Raw genomic sequence first — 21,716 nt, forward strand, 5'->3', positions numbered from 1 at the left:
GTTTAGGGGAGGGGATGGGGGGTCTGGCCTAGCGTGGGGGGGGGGGGGGGCTGTGGGAATGGGGGTTTGGTATCTGGCTTACAAATAGGGGAAGGATAGAGGTGGGAGTCGGTCTCTTCTTCCTAGGAACAAGGTAGAGGAGAAGAGGAAATGGCCTCAAGTTGCACCACGGGGGGGTTTAGGATGGATATTAGGCAAAAAAATTCTTCACGGAAGCGGTTGTCAGGCTTTGGAACAGGCTGCTCGGGAAAGTGATGGAGTCGCCATCCCTGGAGGTGTTTAAAACACGGGTGGATGTGGTGCTGAGGGACATGGTTCAGTGGTGGACTTCGCAGTGGTGTGTTGATCGTTGTAACTCGGTGATCTCTTCCAACCTAGACAATTCTGTGGTTCTGTGATTCTATTCTATGAGGACTGAAAGGAGGATGAGGATGGAGGTTGGCATAGGGGAAGGGATGGGGGACTGGCCTAGTATCAGGGGGAGTTGTGGGAATGGGGGTTTGAATATCTGACATATAGAGAAGGAAAAGGTAAATGTGAAGGGGGGAGGTGGGTCTGGCCATGGGGAAACCTTAGATTTTAGCCTGGAGAAAAGGAGACTGAGGGGAGACCTTATTACTCTCTACAACTGCCTGAAAGGAGGTTGTAGTGAGGTGGAGGTTGGTCTCTTCTCCCAGGTAACAAGTGATAGGACAAAAGGAAATGGCCTCAAGTTGTCCCAGGGGAAGTTTAGGATGGATATTAGGAAAAATTTCTTCAGAAACCCCCTTCAGAAGGGGTTGTCAAGCATTGGAAGAGGCTGCCCAGGCAAGTGGTGAGATCACCATTCCTGGAGGTGTTTAAAAGATGGGTAGATGTGGTGCTGAGGGACATGGTTTAGTGGTGGACTTGGCAGTGCTGGGTTAATGGTTAGACTTGATGATCTTAAAGGTCTCTTCCAACCAAAACAATTTTATGATTTTATAAAATGTGGGGATTTGATGTGGGTTAAAGAATGGGAAGTGAGGCAGTCCCGTATTGAAGTGTATTTGGGAGAGGTTGGTGGGACTTTGGTCTTTTTTAGAGTTGCTTTGTATCAGAAGTGGAGTGGGATCAAAATGTTTGTTCCGTAGAAGGATGGACACATATTGATGTGGAAAAGCCCCTCAATCTAGTTATTTAGTGGGGATCTATTGATCTTTTGAGATAAGGAGGGCTGATTTTCTGTGTGCCGTAGTATAGAGAGAGATATTGTGTGTCTTTGCCTGTTGCACCTCTTGGAGGGTCATCCCTGGATATTTTGTGTCTTGTAGCATCATTTGGAGAACTGTAGAGTTAGAAAGCTGATGGAACTGTATATTGGGCCTTTTAATTAAAAAAAAAAAAAAAAGGAGGGAGTCACTTGATAGGCCTTTATAAACATTTTTGTTGTGAGGGTAGTTGGGCTCACAGGAGTGATAATGCCCCAATGGAAACTTCAGCCATGAAGGAGGAGAAAAACAGACATCAGCACATTAGAAGTGGGTGCAGAAATGTTCTGCAGTTCCCCACCAAGGGGCAGATGAGAAGAATTTGTGATTAAATTTTGGATGTTCTGAGGTAGACGCGTTGTGAAGGGATGGTGTCCTGCTCGTGAGCTCACAGCACCTTCTCCCAATGTATCCCTTGCACCTGGGATAATTAGGTAATTAGCAATGCTTACATTTCATTGAATGATCTCAAAGCTCTTCACCAGAGAAGGTGAGTCACCTTCTTTTTATAGGAGCAGCCCTGAATTATGCATTAGCTAAAGAATTTGTACAATGTTGTGGTGACGCTGCCGGAAATAAAATGGCCATCTCTTTGCTGCTAATCCTAGTCCTTGCTCTGCGCTGCTGTGTGTGGTGCTGTGCAAAAGTGTCAAAAAGACCAACTATTTGCCAAAAAAAGAGGTGTTTTACAGGATGTGGAGAATGTGTTGATGTTGGGGAGGCCAGACGGGGGGAGACAGCTGGTGTCATCTGGTCTGCCAACAAACGTGTAGGCAAACATATATTTCTTGAAAAAATAGGGAGGAATTTATTGAGAAATCCTTCCCATCTCTTCCTTTTCCATTGTATACAGGGATGTGGTTTGAGGACTGTAACCCTGTCAAGTTTATAAACCTGTTCTTGACTCTATTTACAAGTAATCTGACATCTATTTTTTATTTCTGCCAACCTAGTTCTTTCTGTGATATTCTAAAGGATTTACATCTCTTTGTTGTTGGGTGGGGTTTTTTTTTTGAAGTGGTTTGAGGACTGTAACCCTGTCAAGTTTATAAACCTATTCTTGATTCTATTTACAAGTAATCTGACATCTATTTTTTATTTTCTGCCAACCTAGTTCTTTCCGTGGTATTCTAAAGGATTTACATCTCTTCGTTGTTGGGTGGGGTTTTTTTTGGTTGTGTGTTTTTAATTTGTGTTTCTTTTCTTGGTGGGAATACTGAATCAAAATGTTTTGTGGCAGGTGAGGCTTTTTTCAATGTATTTTATGAAACCATGAGTAATTCATGTCTTGTATAAGGAATTTCTAATCATGTTTTAGGAGGAGCAGAATGATGAGTGACATCATGCTGAATTGCAGGTGGTGGGGTCAAAATAAAGTGATGGGGAGAGGAGAGAAATCCTGAATTTTGAGTAAACGAGCTGTGTAAATGGCAGATGGGCTCTAGCTCAGCGTTCTGACATGGCATTATCAAAACTTTAGGAAAATTGGGGGGGAAAAAAAGAATTTCATTTTGAAGGACAGTAACTGAGCTATTTGGTCTTTGGTGAGGAGCTCGCTGTTGATATTGGAGATAAAGTTGGTGTATTAATACTGCTTTTCATTGCACAGCTCGAGTACAATGAGTATATTTTATATATAAATATATATTATTGAGGAAAAATGTGCTGGAACAATGAATGAATTTAATTACCAAATAGGTTTTTCCTTGGAAATTCTGGCCTCAGGCACAGAAAGGAGCTGACGCTCGGGCAAAGCCTTTAAGCTCTCAGGTGAGTCAAAAGTCATATGACCCAAAGTGTGTACACACACATATATATATACACACAGGTCAAGTGACTGCTTCGTTTCTTCTCCCAGACTGAGAGGACTTGTTTTACTCCTAGATCCAGGGTTAAATATATATATTCTGTAGTTATTTTTTTTCCTTTTGGTAACGGGCGTAGTAGCATTTTTGCCTTAGCTTCAGGGGTTTTTTTCACCTGCTCTTTTGGACTTGGAGGAGGAAAAAAATACTCAGGAAAAAAAATTCATACCTACGGATGGACAGTTCTGTAGAAGTAGCAGCCCCTGAAAAGCTGCCTGAGAGTTCTGTGTCTACAGATGGAGGTAAGAAGCCTGGGATAGGGTTTAGGAAGATCTTTTTTTTATGGCTTGGTTGTGAGGCTGCATCAGATGTTAAAATTTTCACAGTCTGAAGGTAGAGAGAAGGCTGGAGAGAAAATGCCGTCTTGATAGGGAGCTGGGGAGAGTTTGTGGAACTCTTAGCGTGTGAAAACAGGCTCTAGGCTGAGATTTTACAAAAGTTTTAAGTGTCATTTGCTTGTTTCTAGATTCTCTTTGCCTCCCTGGTACGTCTGTGCCTGGTGGAAGGCAGTTTTTGCTGTTAGCAGGGTCTGGGAGTTATTTTTCAGATGACATTATGTTCCGTGGCGCCTGTCCCAGCTGGGAGCGTTGAGAAACCTGCCTTTGGTTCCAGGTTTCCCTTGTGATCTTCTGCGAGGCGTATAAACTTTCAGTGTCTTGGTTTCATCCTTATTTATATACATTATTTATAAAATAGATACTGAGAGCAACAGCTTGTTGTGAGCAGTGTGCTGGGATTTATAAGATTTTTCAGAAACTATAGTTCTGCAAGGTGGGGAGGGGGATGTCAGCTGCTTTGTACAGACTGGGATCTGCTGCTTTCCTGACTGGGACGTGCTGGTTTGATAAACTGGGAGGCTGCTGATTCATTTTAATTCTTTTTTTTTTTTTTTTCCGGGGTCTGATGGGAACTCTTCAAGTAAATTTCATTTGCCTCCGCAATACCTTTAGGCTGGGAGGAGCTTGAGGGGTGTAACACAAGGTGTTTATTTTTGTTTAGCATCTCTTTGCTGTTACATTTACTTTATATACCCGGGCAGTGTCAAACAGTTAAACTTAATTGGGATTTAAAATTTGTAAATCCTGATTAATAAGGCTGTAACAGGATTTAGTTTCAGCTATCAGTTGATTTCAGCACTAGTATAATTTATGTTGTTATTTAAACTGACACAGTTGTCACTTATGTGCTAATAACAGTATACATTTTTATTATTGTAATTGTGTATCCATATTAGAAACCTTTTCCACTTAAAGTGTCCCCTAAAAGCCCCATTTCTGCTTATGGCTGTTCTGGAATCCCACTGCTGCTGCTTGTTTCTTTTCAGTTACATTTGACTGTTAGGTAAAAACTAATTTTCTTTTCCCTGCTTCTTTGAGTAGGAGAGGAAGAAAATAACCTTTAAAGAGAAATTACAATAATTGGCTACTCTCAAAGCCCAGTCAGGCTGGAAAAAAAATTGTGTCCATCAGATCTGTCTGGTTTAACCTTGCTGTCATAGAGGAACTACCTTTTTTTTCATTTCTGCTTATGGCTGTTCTGGAATCCCACTGCTGCTGCTTGTTTCTTTTCAGTTACATTTGACTGTTAGGTAAAAACTAATTTTCTTTTCCCTGCTTCTTTGAGTAGGAGAGGAAGAAAATAACCTTTAAAGAGAAATTACAATAATTGGCTACTCTCAAAGCCCAGTCAGGCTGGAAAAAAAATTGTGTCCATCAGATCTGTCTGGTTTAACCTTGCTGTCATAGAGGAACTACCTTTTTTTCCCAAATGGAATAATTGAGGCCAGACCTTTTAGCTTTTTTTCTCCAAATTATGAAATTATGTAGCAAGCGATTATGCAAGAAATAATATTTCCTAGGACGTGTCATTGTTTTGTTGGCTATAGCTAGTCATTTAAATTAGATTTCTGTGGGCTTTTTCACCCTCTCCTTGTCCCATAGTCCAGTGCGAAATTGTTTCTCCAGGACTGTGGTTTTATTAACCCAAAACAGGTTGAGAATTTTCACTTTAAACTCTAGCTGTTTTGTGAATTTATGGCTTATTTTTTTCCCCATTTGCATCACTAAAATTCGTAATGCCATGGAGATAAGGTATGAAAACCAAAGTAAAGATTTTTATGGAATATGGCATCCCATGAGTAGTCCTTATTTCGGTAATACTGACGTTTTGAATATATTTAATAAAAGAAATAATTGGAACTGGACTCAGATTTAGGGTGCTCTATTTAAGGGATGTTAATGATGCAGCAGCCTGAAAGCACTGGGTCTTCAGTGTGTCCTGTAGGAATTCACACCAGTGAATTTTCACCTGAAAAGGACTTTTGGGTGGTTTTTTTTTTAATTTGCATTAGGATTCCTAGATGGAACAGATCGTATGGAAGTAAAAGGGTGTAATTAGTGTCGGTGTCAACCTAAGTGGGGATTTTGTGGTGGAGCTCTTTTCATTTATTGCACCATTTCAAGTAGCAGAACACCTTGAGATAATGTTACGGTGCTAATCTGTAAATTGTTCTGTGATACATCAAAGCCTTTGAGAAGATAATGAATCTGAGAGTGATTAAATCACCATGACATAATGGGTGTTCGCAAAGAAATTAGTTGTGGAACGTAATTGGTCTTCAGTGAAGTGCTGAAAACTGTAGGATTATGAAGGAGACGTTAGAGGAAACAATCTGACCCTTGGGTACAAGAAGTCTCTTTTGGAAGTGTGGAGAGATGCCACTCCAGATACGTTTAATTTAATTTACCTTTCTAAATTTGAGCTTGGTTTGATGTCAGCAAGCCAGGCCTGAGGCATGTGACAGCTCCAGGTTTTCTTGCTGGGATGCCAGATACCGGTGAGCAAGTCTTATTGGGATTAATATTATGTCATCAAATGGCATCACAGGGTCCCAGGCAAACACGACGTGTCGTGGAGGCAGGAACTGAGCAACAACAACTGTTTCACAGACCAAACAATACAGATTTGGGGGGTTATTTTCTACCAGAAGTTCTGTTTTCCACTTGAGTTTTATCAGGAAGGTATTTTTGTAAGTATCCTGAGACCAAGAGTGATGGTGTGAGAGAGTGAAGATTTCTGAAGAATATCCATCTGTGGCTGAGTCTTTCTGGTTTTTTAGTGATTGTGAGTTCTGGTCAGTGGTGATTTTGGTTTCACCTGCGCTGTTGAATACATTGGATGGACATTCTGGGCGTGTTCTTAACATACCTGAACGTTGAGATATCAGAGTGGAAGTGGAAGAGCCAGTTGTGATTGTTGTAGATATGTATTCTCTGAAGGTGTCCAAGGCCAGGCTGGATGGGGCTCTGAGCAACCTGGTCTAGTGGGAGGTGTCCCTGCCCAGGGCAGGGGGTTGGAACTAGATGATCTTTCAGGTCCCTTCAACCCAAACCATTCCATGACTCTCTGATGAGCTTGTGTTTTGGTATATTCTGGGTTTCTTTAGTACTTCTTAGTCTATGGATGAGGTGGGGAATGGAAAACTTTCCAGATCACTTTCCAGTAAAAAGGGGTATCTGAAAGACTCAGAGAAGTCAGTAAATGTTTTTCATGATTTTGTTTTTGGTAGGTTCCCCTCCATTCAAAAATATGAACGTGTGCACGTAAATGTAGAGACTAATCTAATTATAAAGCACCTTCCTTTTGCAAAACAGTACAGCAGGTATTAATTATCCAGGGTATTAATACAATAGTCAGTTGAAGTTTGTGCAGTTGTAAATCATGTTGGAACGTGATGAGAACACTATCACAAGGGGAGGCAGTGCCGTTATGGAGTGGGCAATAATATTGATAGTCCTCCTCCTTCCTTTCCAAAGGAAATATTCGGATGGTTAGGAATGATGACCAACTTTTGGAACCCATCCATACCTATTTCCAAATCTTTTACATGTGCACCTGAAAGGTTACAGTGAAAGTACTTGAAGCCAGCTGTGGATGGGATGAATTACTTATGAGTGTTTGTAACATCAGCTTTTATACGTTGCTAAGGATTCTTGCCTTATTTTTTTTTTCCTCTTATTTTAGTTATTTCCAAATCTTTTACATGTGCACCTGAAAGGTTACAGTGAAAGTACTTGAAGCCAGCTGTGGATGGGATGAATTACTTATGAGTGTTTGTAACATCAGCTTTTATACGTTGCTAAGGATTCTTGCCTTATTTTTTTTTTCCTCTTATTTTAGTTTTTCTTCCTGGCTTTGAGAGCATTGCTCCTGGAAGTTTCTCTTCCTGGCTTTGAGAGCATTGCTCCTGGAGAAGAGGATCTGACCAGCGAGCTGATGAACGAAGACATACGTATCCATAGCTGGCCTTGTTCTTACTACTTGGACACCAGCAAACAATGGGTCTCTGGCAGACTGTCCCTGACTCCTGTTGCCATCAAATTTACAGCTGACAAAACCGGGGAGCTTTTGGTCAATTTCCACCTTTCTAGTATCAGCGAGATCAAGAAGGAATCTTCAAATTTAATCTTCAGCTCTCTTACCGTCTTGGAGAAGAACACCAAGCACTGGTTCAGTTCTTTGCAACCCAACAGGAATGTGGTCTTCAACATCCTGGAGCACTTTTGGAGGGAGCAGTTGCTGTCGAGGGAAGGTGGGGGAGCAGAAGCAGCAGCTTTACAGTCAACCAAGGGCAAAGAACTGACGGGGTTATTGTCGGGGTCGCAGAAACGCCTGGAGGACACGGCGAAAGTGCTGCATCATCAGGGCGAGCAGTTTGACAACATCATGAGAGGACTCAACAAGATCGAAGGGGATATGGATGTGGCAGACAGGTACGGTGCTGGAGCATCCTCTGAGCTAAGCAGAAATTGTGGGATTGTATTATTTATGCCCCAAATTTCTGGGGCAGATCCGCAGAGGTCTTTAGGAAGCTAAACTGTTGACTTTCACTAAAAGTTTAATCCCATGATGGTGTTTTGTGGATCTAGTTCTTGTTGTAAGGTGTTTCTATATTTCTGTCCTCCCTTCTGTGTGACATCCTTTCACCCTCCTGAAGTTGTGTATATTTACCTGTCCTTTTTCCTTCAAATAATTTTTCAAGCCCTTGTAAGTTTCAAGTACAACTGGCAGAAATGGTAGAATTCCCTTCCAAATATTCCAACTCCAAAATATTAACAATCTACGAGTTTTCAGAGTATTGGCAACTAGTTAGGGGAAAGAGGTGCAAATTAATGTCCCCGCTGAAGGGCAAGGTATGGCATTCACATTTTTATTAGATGTCCCAGAATCTGTCTAAATGAAAAATACTGGAATTTGGGTTTGGTTAATTTTGCCAGTCCTGGACCATCCCGTTTTGCTTTTCTACAGCAAATTCTGCTTTCCTGGCTTTTCAAAGGAAATGTTCAATGTGGCAAGTGAGACTTGGAGACAGTTTCCTAGACTTATCAAGCAGACAAATGCCAATTAATCTTTAATTAATGTAGATTGTATTCTTTTCTCTGTGCATGGAAGTTGGCTTTTCAAATTAAAAAAAAAAATGAGCTACCGAGTGCTGCCTTTAGACAACTGAAATAAGAGCTTTGGAGCATATTTGAGCTGTTGCAGAACTTGATGTGAATAGTAAATGGTTGGTGTCTTAATGAGAACATTATGACTTTACTATTTAATGATTAACAAATTCGATAACAATCCAAACCAGACAGTGAAGGTTGAGAGCAGTATTGTAATGTTTGAAGACATATAGCTACGAGTGTCTCTGTGGAAGCTCTGACACCTGCATGAAGAAACAAACCAAATAAAGTTCAAACTAGTTGTTTTTGGAAGAAGCCTCTGTTTTCGGACGGATATCATGTCTTAACAGCAAGTGTTGATTTCACAATGGTTCTGGTGATGTTCTCCGTAGCCTTTCATGAAAAGCCAAGAGAACCGAAAGCTTCAGCAAGAGCTTTTAAAGTTCTGTAGCAATAAACAATGAGTAGGAAAATAAATACCTGCTCATTGTTTTTGGAAGGGAGTTTTGTTTTGGGTTAAGATGCACTGGGAGGTATTACTTGTCCTCATGAATCTGAAAAGCTCGATGCTTTTGATTTTTAAAAATGGAAAAATAAAGGAAGGCCTTGACCGAACGTTAGCCCAGATTCTGGTTTATATACAGTATGAAGAGTTTGGCCACCTTGCTCGCAGGCTAAAATTGTTGCATATTAGGGAATTCAGCCTATTAACATCGATAAATACCTCTATTAAGGCTCTTTGATTCTTGCTTTCTTTAGAAACTTGATGAGAAGTAACTACATTTTACACGTGGAGCTGATTTTGTGCAGAAGGAAACAACCTTTTGTGTCCGTTAGTTCGAGGTTGTATAAAGCGATGCCGATTTGATGGCTGTGTCTTTTATAAAAAGAACCAGGGCCCTTTTATCTCCTTTCATATGTTTAAAACTGTGATTAACTTTATCTTGCCTGTATGTGTGGGCTTTTTTTTTTTTTTTTGGATTATTAATTCTGTTCTTGTGTACTCCTGGGTATATACAGCTGCTTTCGGTGGAGCTGTGTGCAGATAAGCAGGGCTGAGCCTGACGTGCCAGCAAATGTTCAAAGACCAAAAATAAACAGAAAGCCAGATTCACTGGTTCCTTTTTTATATCTATCACTACTAGAGGTAGTCTGCTTGCAAATTTTCATTTGTATATAAGGACTGGTCATACAGTTTGTTGATACAGAGGGGTGACTCCTCCGTGGAAGGCCAGAAAAGTTGGCTTTGAAGCAGAAAAATCTTGCCTGTAAATTAGGTGTCGCCCAACCAGGATGGGGAAAGGGGGAAGGAGGTGGGTGAAGGGATAAAGTGATAAAAATTAAAGCTCAAAATCCAGAATAAGTCACTACAATGTAAACAGAGTTTTAGACTTGTGATATTGCAGCTGCTTTTCAGTAAGTGAATGCAAATGCTTTTCTCACGGCGAATGCGATGAAGGGAACTCATACAGCAGGAGGAATTTAATGATTTTTCATAGGATAAGACACAACCATAAGCTGTCGTTCCCCTGAAGTACTTTATAAGTCTTTCATACACCAAGAGGATAGAAAACATGGTTGGTGTTGTGTAGAAATGAGATCAGGTCACTTGTTTCTGCTTAATTACAACAGGTAGGTTAGAGCATGGCTTTTAATTTGGAAGACGGCGTGTGCTGGCAGAGCCTGGGGCTTTTTCAGTCATTCTTGGTGTTGTAAATTGTCTATCCAATGTAGGATAAGACAAGCATAAGCTGTCCTTCCCCTGAAGTACCTTGTAACTCTTTCATACACCAAGAGGATAGAAAACATGCTTGGTGTTGTGCAGAAATGAGATCAGGTCATTTGTTTCTGCTTAATTACAACAGGTAGGTTAGAGCATGGCTTTTAATTTGGAAGACGGCGTGTGCTGGCAGAGCCTGGGGCTTTTTCAGTCATTCTTGGTGTTGAACTTAAGTTGAACCTCATGGTTTCAGGATTCAGCCCTAAATCTATGATACTGTGCCATTTCAAATTCTGTTATTGTAGAACTTCCTGTTACATCTCCTTTGCTCTGGCTTCCCCCCTCCTTTTTACAGGAGTGTCACAACATTTTCAGAGGGCAGCAGAGAGCTCCAGACCATTACTCATCTCGCGTGCTATCTGCATAAATATCTGATGTTCATGCTTTAGTTGGGAGTAGATTCTTGGAACAACTCATTCTGCCTCTGCTATCCATGAATTTAGTGGTTGACTCCCAATATGACTTTTTCTGTTTTTCGTAGCAGATGAATGTCTTTAAGACATGTCTGTTTTGAAGCCTGTGCAGAACTTTGATGGCTAGTAAACAAAGTGTGTTCAGTTAGAGCTTCCTCTTTCAGATTACACTTTGTCTGCAGCCAAATTAAGCAGGATTTTAAAATTGCAGCATCTTCTGTAGACACATTCTGAGTCTCTCATGGAAAATAAATTGTTACAAAACACATCTTGAGAGGAGCACTGCTGCGATGCGTATTTTATCAGGCACTACCTTTCTAGAGTCAACTTAAAAGCAAAATAAATCAAGCTGGCTCTCCAAAATAGCAGTAGTACTTTGTCTTTTGGTCTGATAAGGCTTGCATCTCTCGGATTTAAATCTGTAAATAGCCTTTTGTAGTATCAGTAAGATCACAGTGTTTCATTAAAGATTTTATTCCATGTGGTCTGGCTTCATTAGAAGCATCTACTTGCAACTACTGTGCCAGCAGCACGTGCCTTATCACTGGATAGTCTTTAAGGTATTTATGGATTGTGGGGGACACAATCCTGATCTGGGTTGAACTCCCTTAGAGCTTTTTTTCTGTTGGATTTAATTTAAACAGAACCTCTTCTCTCCCATTAGTTAATTGAGAAGCTGTTTGTGTTCTTCTGTTCTACTCAGTGGCTGGGAAATCTCAGTTTACAACATCCCACTAGTGATGCAGGACTGGGATGCTTCCAGCCAGCTCTCTGCTCTTTTCCAGTGGGGACTGGGTAGGGATGCATCCCAGAGGGTTGACTTGCCTCTTCCTATGCCTGCCTGCAACTGGACATGAGCCATTTCAGCTCAGATGCCAGTTGGGTACCAGAAGCTGCTGGTGGGTGAGAGAGGAGGTGACTGGTTACGCAGTGGGAATCTGAAGTTACTGTTGAGTGTGTGGGGAGATGTTGTTGGCCTCAGGATTTCTTTCCAGCCACTGAGGCTTGAGTCATCCTGAGATGCAGGATGGGTTTGAGTGATGGGCAGGGGATGAGAAGAGAGTTGGAGAAACAGAGCATCATCGGTGGTTACGCAGTGGGAATCTGAAGTTACTGTTGAGTGTGTGGGGAGATGTTGTTGGCCTCAGGATTTCTTTCCAGCCACTGAGGCTTGAGTCATCCTGAGATGCAGGATGGGTTTGAGTGATGGGCAGGGGATGAGAAGAGAGTTGGAGAAACAGAGCATCATCAGTGCTGACTGGTTCTGCCTCCAACTCATGCCTAGACCTGAAAAGGGATGGGCAACGCAGCACGTGGAAAATCAAACCAAACCCACCACCTTTTCTCTCATTCCCATTTTTTTTTTTAGTGGGTCTTAGACCCGAAGAGATCCACAATTGTGATCCTTTCTTGGGAGAGGACCCCAAAAAAGGAGGATGGGCTATATTGCTAGAAAATGCACCAGAAAGATCACGTCCTTCATATCATTGATTCTTTCTAAAAGTATTTAGATCTTTCATGCCCACAGCTGATAAACTTGGGTGCATCTTCCTGCTTAGAAATAAGGGGTTTGTCTCCCTGTGTTAGTCCTGGCTGTACAGAGATCTTCTAATTAATTCATAAAGTGATTCCACTTATCTTTAAGGCAACAGTTTGCCATCAAGGAGCCTGTCTCCTCCAGGAGCTACACCGACACTGATGGTGAGACTGGATCCCAGTAGTCAATTTTTGCTGGGTTTTCAGCCTCGGCCTTGCACTCTTAGTGTTTTAATTGGCAGTGGGAATTTAGGAGTGGGGGCAAAGCAAAAGGTGGCATCGGGCTGTGGGGCTGAGGTGTAAAGGAGCAGAAAAAGGCGGAGGTGGTGATGGCCAAGTGTGGAAACATTGACGTAAAAGGCAGTGTGAGCTGAAGAACAGAGGGGTGTAAATTGGCCTCAATAAGTCCAGTTGGAAGTTGCATTTCTTACATCAGAACAGTGAGATTCTGGGATGGCTTTCCAACGTGTTAGGAAATGAAGAAAAGCTGGTTTTTTTTTTTTAAAATGGATGGATCTCGGTGAGCTGTGAAGAGGTTTGAGGAGCGAAATAACAAGAGGGCTGGGTTCAGTATGAAGAAATCTTTGTCTCTGCAGTAATTTGCTTTGAGCTGGTGGGGTAGCATGACCCTCTTTCCCTCTCCTAACACTCTCTTTTCTCCTCTAGGTTGTTGACCGAGCTCGAATCTCCTTCTTGGTGGCCATTTAGCAGCAAGCTCTGGAAAACGCCGTCGGAAAACAAGCCAAAGGAAACTGCCGCAGTTTCCGATTCGAAGAACCAGGAAGGAATCATAATTAGAATTCCAGTTATTATCACCCACAGAACGGACTCAAATGTCAAGCCAGGAAAACTCACGCTCTTCCCTTCTGGCCTGGAAATCAGTGACTGCAATTCTCAGGTCGTTCACCGGTTTGACTCCAAGGATGTGGATGATATCAGAGTCCATACGCCCTACGAAATCAGCGTCCGGCAGAGGTTTATCGGGAGGCCCGACACCTCCTATCGGCTCTTGTCTGCAAAGATGCCAGAAGCCATCCCCATCTTGGAAATGCAATTTAGCAAGAAGATACAGTTTTTAGAAGATGCCCTAGGATTTGTTGGGGCCAGGAAGTCTCCTCAGGTAGATTTGGGGACCTCCATTTGGCAAGCAGGTACGTGACGGACAAAGCGATCCAGCTGTAAGCAGGAACACTGGCTCCAAACATTTCCATAGTGGTTTTAGAACTCAAAATAGTGTATAAAATATACAAATCCTCTCCCATCTGCCCCAACGGTGAGACTGTGCTGATGATAAAATGCAAGAAATCACTGCTGGGTGACTTTGGACCCTCTTGTGAAGCGGGAGAGGGGAGACATGACACCTCCCGTTATCAGGATGAGGGGTAATGGTTTTAAATTGAAAGAGGGGAGATTGAGATCAGATACTACAAAGAAATTCTTTACTGTGAGGCTGGTGAGACACTGGAGCAGGTTGCCCAGAGAAGCTGTGGCTGCCCCATCCCTGGAAGTGTTCGAGGCCAGGTTGGATGGGGCTTTGAGCAACCTGGTCTGGTGGGAGGTGTCCCTGCCCAGGGCAGGGGTTTGAAACTCAATGATCTTTAAGATCCTTTCTAAGTGTGTCACTGTTTGAATCTACTTGGATTTCCTTTCTCTCAACTACATTAGCAAAACCTGTGACTGCAGATGCCAAAGACGAGTGTCCCTTGGGGTCCTGGCAGCTGGAACACACCAAGCCTTTAACACAGTGCTCTCAGCTGGTGTTGTCACTAACTCCACACCACTCTGTGAATGGATTAGCTTAATTTGAGTTTCAGCTACTGCCCTGGGTTTTAACTACAATGTCATTCTTTTTCTGGTGGTCACAAACTCAATATTGTGCCACTCAGTGGGAGGGGTCATTAGAAATCTGTTCTTCTCTCCTGACTGCTTCTGAGTCCTCTGTTTTTTGCTATTTTTCCTTTCTCAGTTTGTTGCTGGAAGCATGTTTGTATTTAACCTGTCATTCTGTTAATTGTAGAAAGTTTAAAACAAGTTTCCAGTCCAGGAAGCTTTTAAGTAACATAGGACATCCCCTTAATTTTCATATCTTAAAAAATAGAATTTTGTTATTTGAGAGGTTCGGGTGTTTGGATTTAGGAGATTTTAGGTCTCAGATTAGGTGAATGCATAGTTTAATCGTTTTAAGAAAACACAGTGGAGGCTGAAACCCTTTCACAATAATAAGAATGACATTCCTTAATACTATTACTTCTTCTAAAATTCCAGGAGGGTTGGGTTTTTTTGTTTTTGTAATTCAACCCTGGATTCATTTGGAAAGCTGCTGAATTTTTATCTGTTAGGAATTTATTTCTCTCAACACGCCTGAATCCTCTGTTGTTCCTAATTGTTAGTGACAAAAGAGCAAATAGGTGGATGGATTTATTGCCAGCATATTAAAAAAAAAAAGTAGAAAAATGATACAATAAAACAATAGATGAAGCTATTTTTGTGCACCAAGCTAAAACTGGCCTTCAGCAGGGAGGATAATGTCCTCTTGTTGACGAGTCGAGGGCCATAGCTTGGAAAAGCTTGTTAATTTTGAAGGAAGTAAGTCTTGAACATCTGGCACTAAAATGTCAGCACAACAACTTAGAGGAAAAACAACCTGCTGGTTTCTAAAGCACTGAGTTAGTCCAACAACTTGGTGTTCAGTTCCTGATGGTCTTAAGGCTGGTTACATAAAATAATTGGATATACAGCCCTTAACTGTGCTTCATTTCCCCCTGCTCTGCTCTGTTTGCATCTGAGTCAGTGAGTCAAGGCTATTGCTCTCTTACCCCCACCTGCATTTCGCCTGTTTAATTTGGAAATGGCAGTAAAGAAAACTGGAGGTTATGGAAATCCTGACTTCTCCAGCTCCACCAAAACCCTTGTTTGTTCCTTGCCTGGAGTCTGTCACCCTCTTTTCTTCTGTCACAAGGTGGCAGTCACAGACTGTGTTTGAACCTCTGGGTTTTTTCCACCAGCTGCTCCACATGGTGGAAATACTGATTTTTTTTTTTTAAAAAAATTTTTTTTTTTTTTTTTCCCCCCCCAAAAGCGGGGGGGGGGGGGGGGGAAAAGTCTATGTTCTGCCTGCCTGCCTCTATGTACACATAAAATACATGTGTCTATTTTCAGATAGTGAATGTTGATTCAGAGACTTCTAGGAGAACTATCCTTGCAGCCGGAGGTCCATCTGTCCCGGCGCGTTGGCTCCTGGTGTTCTTTCCCCTCCCTGGTGCAGCTGAACGTTTCCACAACTGTCACAGTTTCATCTGGATCCTGTCTGTTTAGACCAGTCCTGCCTTAAAGCTGGGCATATTGCACATTTGTATAACTAAATACCAAAAAAAAAAAAATAAAATATCATCTTTCTTAAGAGATTTGGCTTGATTCCACTTAGGAGAAGAATTTCTGAAGAGGTTTTTATACACACTAGATTATCTGAAAGTATTTTTAGCTGCTTTGCGTGTCTTTTCTGACTGTGTTTTTGGACCAAGCCACATGGGTGTTTAAATGCTCAGGTCAGAGCAGTGAGGTTTGGTTTGTAACAGAGCTTCTTCTGTCTTGAGTTGAGCTTTTCTGGCCAATAATGTCTTCGATAATGACTGATAACATCTACCTGGGATTAAAAGGCACAAGAAATCTGGCAGTATAACAATCTGGGGCAGTGCTGGCTTAATCCTGTAGCTGAAGACTGGCATTTACAGTATTGTATCCCTTTTGAGGCTGCTGAATTTTTCCTGGTTAACCAAATGTTCTCATTATTATGAGTTTCCAGCACTTTGTTGCGAGGTTTGGTACCTTCTGGTCCTTACGTGGTGGCAGTGGGTCTCACAGTCCAACTGGGCCTAATAAAAGCAGAGCAAAATTGCTTTTTTAAATGTTTCTGCCTTTCTATTCGACTCTCGCTCTTTTTTAAAATAAGAAAATTGCTGGGAAATGCCAGATCTTCTTCCTCACCCCATTTTTTTTGTGCCTTTGTCATATCCCCCTCCTGTTCTTGTCCTCTGTGGGATTAATGGAGTGAAATGGATTGATTTCTTGGGTTTAATGAAATAATTAGCGCAGGGTGAGACTCAGCTGATACGAAACACAAAGAATCTGGTCTGGCTGTTTGCTGCTGTAGGAAGGTCTGTCATTCCCTCCCCGTTTTGAGGGAAACCACGACAGTAATTTAGTTTTTCAGTGCCTGGTTCTTGGCCCCTCTGAACACGAGGAGCATTTGCACGGGGTAACACTAGCACCCTAAATGATCTGCTTGTCTTAAATCTTGATGGTGGCTGAGTTCAGTGACTCTCAGGCTTGATAACTGAATAATTCCAGGGATTATGAGTTTGCAGTAATTACTTCAGAAGGATTTAGGGTTTGGTGCTTTGGGTTTTAGCTTTTGTCTCCCTTTTCCTGTGAAAGTAATGCTGTCCAATGTGAAGGGGTGTCCACTGTCCCTTGGCCAGCCAGCTGGGCACCAGCTCTTTGACCTGACGGGGAGCTCTGGCATCCAGTGTGCTTTCCTGTCCTCGTGTACATAAGAGCTGCTGTCATTGTCCTCTCCTGGGTCAGGCCACGTGCTCACAGGTGGCAGCAGTAGCTTGAGCTTCCTTCTTGGTACCTCTCTAAGTAGGTGTACATAAGAGCTGCTGTCATTGTCCTCTCCTGGGTCAGGCCACGTGCTCACAGGTAGCAGTGGTAGCATGAGCTTCCTTCTTGGTACCTCTCTAAGTAGGAGAGCTTTAGAGATGTTTGAAGTGCCTCTAGGAGCCAAGATGTGTGTCTCCGTTGTTTAGTGCCCATCAACATCAGAAATAAAACCTTTTCCTTGCAGCACGTCCTTGGTACCCCACTGGGTGATATCAGATCCTGCAATAAGTGGTGATGCTTTAGAGAAAGGGATAGCCATAGGACAAGGGGTAATGGTTTTAAACTGAAAGAGGGAAGCTTAAATTAGATATTAGGAAGAAAGTCTCTGCTGTGAGGTTGGTGAGCAGTTTATGTGATTGGGGGTTTGTTGCTGCTGCTTCGCTCTCTGTTCAGATCATCATAGACTGATTCATCAAAATCATAGATTGATTTGTGTTGGAAGGGACCTTAAAGATTCCAACCCCCCTGCCCTGGGCAGGGACACCTCCCACTAGACCAGGTTGCTCCAAGCCCCATCCAGCCTGGTCCTGAACACCTCTAGGGATGGGGCAGCCACAGCTTTTCTGGGCAACCTATTCCAGTGTCTCACCAGCCTCACAGCAAACAATGTCGTCCTGAGATCTCATCTAAATTTCCCCTTTTTCAGCTTAAAACCTCATTATTCCTCATTCTATCACTCCAGTCCCAAATCAAGAGTCCCTTCCCAGCTTTCCTGGATCCCCTTTAAGGACTGGAAGGGGCTCTAGGGTCTCCCTGGAGCCTTCTCTTCTCCAGGCTGAAGAGTTTAAAACTATTATTCCTCATTCTATCACTCCAGTCCCGAATCAAGAGTCCCTTCCCAGCTTTCCTGGATCCCCTTTAAGGACTGGAAGGGGCTCTAGGGTCTCCCTGGAGCCTTCTCTTCTCCAGGCTGAACAACCCCACCTCTCTCAGCCTGTCTTCATAGGAGAGGTGCTCCAGCCTTCAGATCATCTTCGAGATGAATCTCCACAGCCCAAAATGAACCCCTTCTTCAACTGGCATTTAATAATGCCATCTCTTGTCAGCCTGGTCACCTCCAGGTTAGAAATTGTACAAAATACAGCTCTAATCCTTTCTACAAGAACATAGTTTAACAGGCAAAGTTGGATTAGGCTTGAGTGCACTTGTCCCCTTGCAAACTGCTGTGGAGCAAAGCAAAGGTCAACCAGTTTGATACCAGCAATGGTCCTCCCCTGGTACAGGAGATGGTTGTCTGACCACGGGACTTTCTCTTCCAGCCACAGGACTCCTGGGAGGAGTGGTGCAGCCCAGCTCGCCGGTGGGAGGCAGAGAAGGGACGGACAACGACCAGGTTCAACTGCAGAAGCAAGAGAAGATCTCCCAGGAAGAAGCAAAAGAGCTTAAGCAGGTATAAGTGGAGATCATTTTGACATAAGAATTGTTTCACTCCCTTTTCTTCATTCATAAAGTGCATTTTCATCATCAGAAACACCATCGTTGTCCTTAACAAAATATTCCTCACCCTAAATTTAGATGGGCATATGTTAAAAATCAGTTAATCAAGCCTGTGATGATTAAAATACACTGTCACCTGACATGGTGGCACCAGGTGTGGGAGGGGATGTGATAATATCAGCTTAAGGGCTCTGGTCAAGAAGGGGGGGAACTCACTAAATTTGAATTTATTTGGCCAAACCATCGCTTTCCAATTTCTGAAACCATTCCTTCCAAAAAACTGTTGCCCTGATATTTGCCCTTTGCAGATCATGTATGCCATGAGGACAGAGATAGAGTATTAAAGGAGTTAATTCTGTAACATCTGGGGGGAAAACCCCATATCCCAGTACATATCTTAGTGACATTAGCTTCCTCGATGTCTTTTTGGGTCTGTATGGTTCCATTTCAGCCCTTTGCTACTTCCCCAGTCCTTTCAGTGTTTATTTACCCTTTCATCGTGCCCTCATCTCAGGAAATCACAACCGTTCACAGTCTCTTTCAGTGTTTATTTACCCTTTCGTCGTGCCCTCATCTCAGGAAATCACAACCGTTAGGTCAGAGTAAAAGAGTTTTCTTGAGGAACTGTTCATTCCAAGTGCTAAATACCAAATTTGCTCATGGGATGGCCTCGTTCCATGGCCTATAGACAACTGATCTTAACAGACACGTGTAATGACCATGCCCCAGATTTATTTTTTTGGAAGGCACAATGTGGGGAGGGAGCTAAGATCCTCACAACTAAAGCTTTGTAGTTACTTGTGTGTAACTGAAGTATTTAATGGTAGCAAAATAAAAGATGGTAGTTAAGCCTGTGGAGCTGCTTGAGTATATTTTTCCAGACGAGGTCGGTGGTGTGTTAGTGGCACCAGGAGCGCTTTCCTAATGTTCAATCTAAACCTCCCCTGTTGGAGCTTGAAGCCGTTCCCTCTCCTTCTGTCACTAATTACCTGTGAGAAGAGCCCAGCACCAACCTCTCTACAGTGTCCTTTCAAGTAGTTGTAGAGAGTGATGAGGTCTCCCCTCAGCCTCCTCTTCCTCACACTAAACAGCCCCAACTCCCTCAGCCGCTCCTCACACGATTTGTTTTCCAGCCCCTCACCAGCTTCGTTGCCCTCCTCTGTGCTTGCTCCAGCACCTCCAGATCTTAAGCTGGTGGAGGGGAGATTTAGGTTAGATACTAGGAAGAAATTCTTTACAGTGAGGGTGGTGAGGCACTGGAACAGGTTGCCCAGGGAGGTCGTGGATGCCCCATCACTGGAGGTGTTCAAGGCCAGGCTGGATGGCTATTTGAGCAACCTGGTCTGGTGGGAGGTGTCCCTGCCCATGGCAGGGGGGTTGGAACTAGATGATCTTTAAGGTCCCTTCCAACCCAAACCATTCTATGATTCTATCTCTCTTGGATTGAGGTGCCCAAAACTGGACACAATACTCGAGGTGTGGCCTCCCCAGTGCTGAGCACAGGGGCACAATCACCTCCCTACTTCTGCTGCTCACACTATTTTTGATACAAAAGCTTGACCAGTTGAAGATGCTGACAGACAAAGGGTTAAGGGATTTATTCCCAGACTTTCTTAGGGCAAAGAGAATTAAGGGATGGAAGGGAGCTGCTTGCCTTTTATTTTTTTTTTTTTTTTTTTTTTGTTGTGTGAGTAACCGCGTCGTCATTGCCCGCTGCCTTTCCAGGCAGAGCCTAATTGGCAGGTGAACTGAGCAGAGCCCTCTGGCCGCCTGAGTTTCCATTTTACTGCTTTCGTATTTTTAAAAGCTTTTTCTGTTCTCAACAATTGTGTCTTTCTGCACTTTAAATGTTAAGGGTGCTCTAATGAATGCGAAGCCTATCAAAAGTAAGCGGGTTTGAAACTGAAAATAAATCAGTTTTCATGGCAAACCTGGGGCTTTTTTTTCTTTTTTTGGCACAATTTTGATTTACAAATAAATTGGGTGCCTCTGGGAGAGGTGGGGAAGGAGGAGTGACCCTGCTTCCTTTCTGCACCCTCTGGTGCCAGCCCCTGCTTCGCTGTGTGGCTCTCTTGGTCACTTGGCTGGAGAGGTGGGCCCAGGTGAACCTCATGAGGTTCAACAAGAGCAAATGCAAGGTTCTGCACCTGGGCCGGAACAATCCTCGCCACCAATACAAACTGGGGGGTGAGGTATTGGAAAGCAGCCCTGAGGAAAGGGACTTGGGGGTGCTGGTGGATGAGAAGCTGGACGTGAGCAGGCAGTGGGCAGCTGCAGCCCAGAAGGACAATCCCATCCTGGGCTGCATCAAAAGCTGCGTTGCCAGCAGGTCCAGAGAGGGGATTCTGCCGCTTTACTCTGCTCTGGTGAGACCTCACCTGGAGTATTGTGTGCAGGTCTGGAGCCCTCAATATAAGAAGGACATGGACCTGATGGAGAGGGTCCAGAGGAGGGCCACGAGGATGATCAGGGGGATGGAGCACCTCTGCTCCGAGGACAGGCTGAGGGAGCTGGGGTTGTTCAGCCTGGAGAAGAGGAGGCTCCGGGGAGACCTAATAGCAGCCTTCCAGTACCCGAAGGGGGGCCTACAGGAAGGCTGGGGAGAGCCTGTTTAGAAAGGCCTGCAGTGACAGGACGAGGGGCAATGGCTTCAAGCTGGAGGGGAACAGATTTAGACTGGAGATGAGGAGAGGGTTCTTCACTGTGAGGGTGGTGGAGCACTGGAACAGGTTGCCCAGGGAGGTGGTTGAGGCCCCTTCCCTGGAGATATTCAAGGTGAGGCTCGATGAGGCCCTGGACAACCTGGTCTAGTTGGGGGTGTCCCTGCTGACTGCGGGGAGGTGGGACTAGATGACCTTTGGAGGTCCCTTCCAGCCTGGGCAATTCTATGATTCTATGACTTTCACTGCAGTCACCACATTTCTGTGCTCACCTTGATGGGTTTCATGAACTGAGATGTTCTGGGTGAGGACACGGCTCAGGAAAGCTGAACTTCCCCCACTGCTGAGGGTGCTTGGTGAGAAACCTCCAAAAGTGCTCCCTGGAGTTCTGTGTCCGGCTTTGGAGTCCCCAGCACAGGAAGGACGTGGACACTGTTGGAACAGGTCTAGAGGAGGCCATGGAGATGCTTTGAGGCCTGTAAATGACAAAACACGTATCTTTCACTGCCATCCTTTGGGATATATGGAAGGAGTGAGGTGTCTCTTAAACTGGTATAAAGAATTAAAAGTTTCTTGGAGCAGAGGATAAAACCCTGTAATCTACTCCAAGCTGAACGCTGAAGCTGGCCCTGCTCTTAGTTGGCTGGAGTGGAGCAGAAGACCTTTAGAGGTCTTTTTCCATCT

General features: G+C 43.5%; 1 protein-coding gene across 6 annotated transcripts in view; it reads left to right on the plus strand.

The window, feature by feature from the left end:
• The window catches only part of SNAP47 (synaptosome associated protein 47kDa), a 33,319-nt gene that overhangs the window by 6,127 nt on the left and 5,476 nt on the right, over nucleotides 1–21,716 (plus strand). Inside the window, exons 1-5 of one of the 6 annotated variants that reach the window (XM_014945130.1) lie at nucleotides 1,368–1,663; nucleotides 2,928–2,999; nucleotides 7,311–7,866; nucleotides 12,940–13,424; nucleotides 18,195–18,325. In XM_014945130.1, the coding sequence (XP_014800616.1) occupies nucleotides 7,370–7,866; nucleotides 12,940–13,424; nucleotides 18,195–18,325 (1,113 nt within the window). In that variant the 5' untranslated portion in view covers nucleotides 1,368–1,663; nucleotides 2,928–2,999; nucleotides 7,311–7,369. The other 5 variants (XM_014945129.1, XM_014945132.1, XM_014945127.1 and 2 more) reach the window with 5 other exon arrangements.

This window comes from Calidris pugnax, unplaced genomic scaffold, assembly GCF_001431845.1.
Source record: "Calidris pugnax isolate Ruff unplaced genomic scaffold, ASM143184v1 scaffold54, whole genome shotgun sequence".
Lineage (NCBI taxonomy): Eukaryota > Metazoa > Chordata > Aves > Charadriiformes > Scolopacidae > Calidris > Calidris pugnax.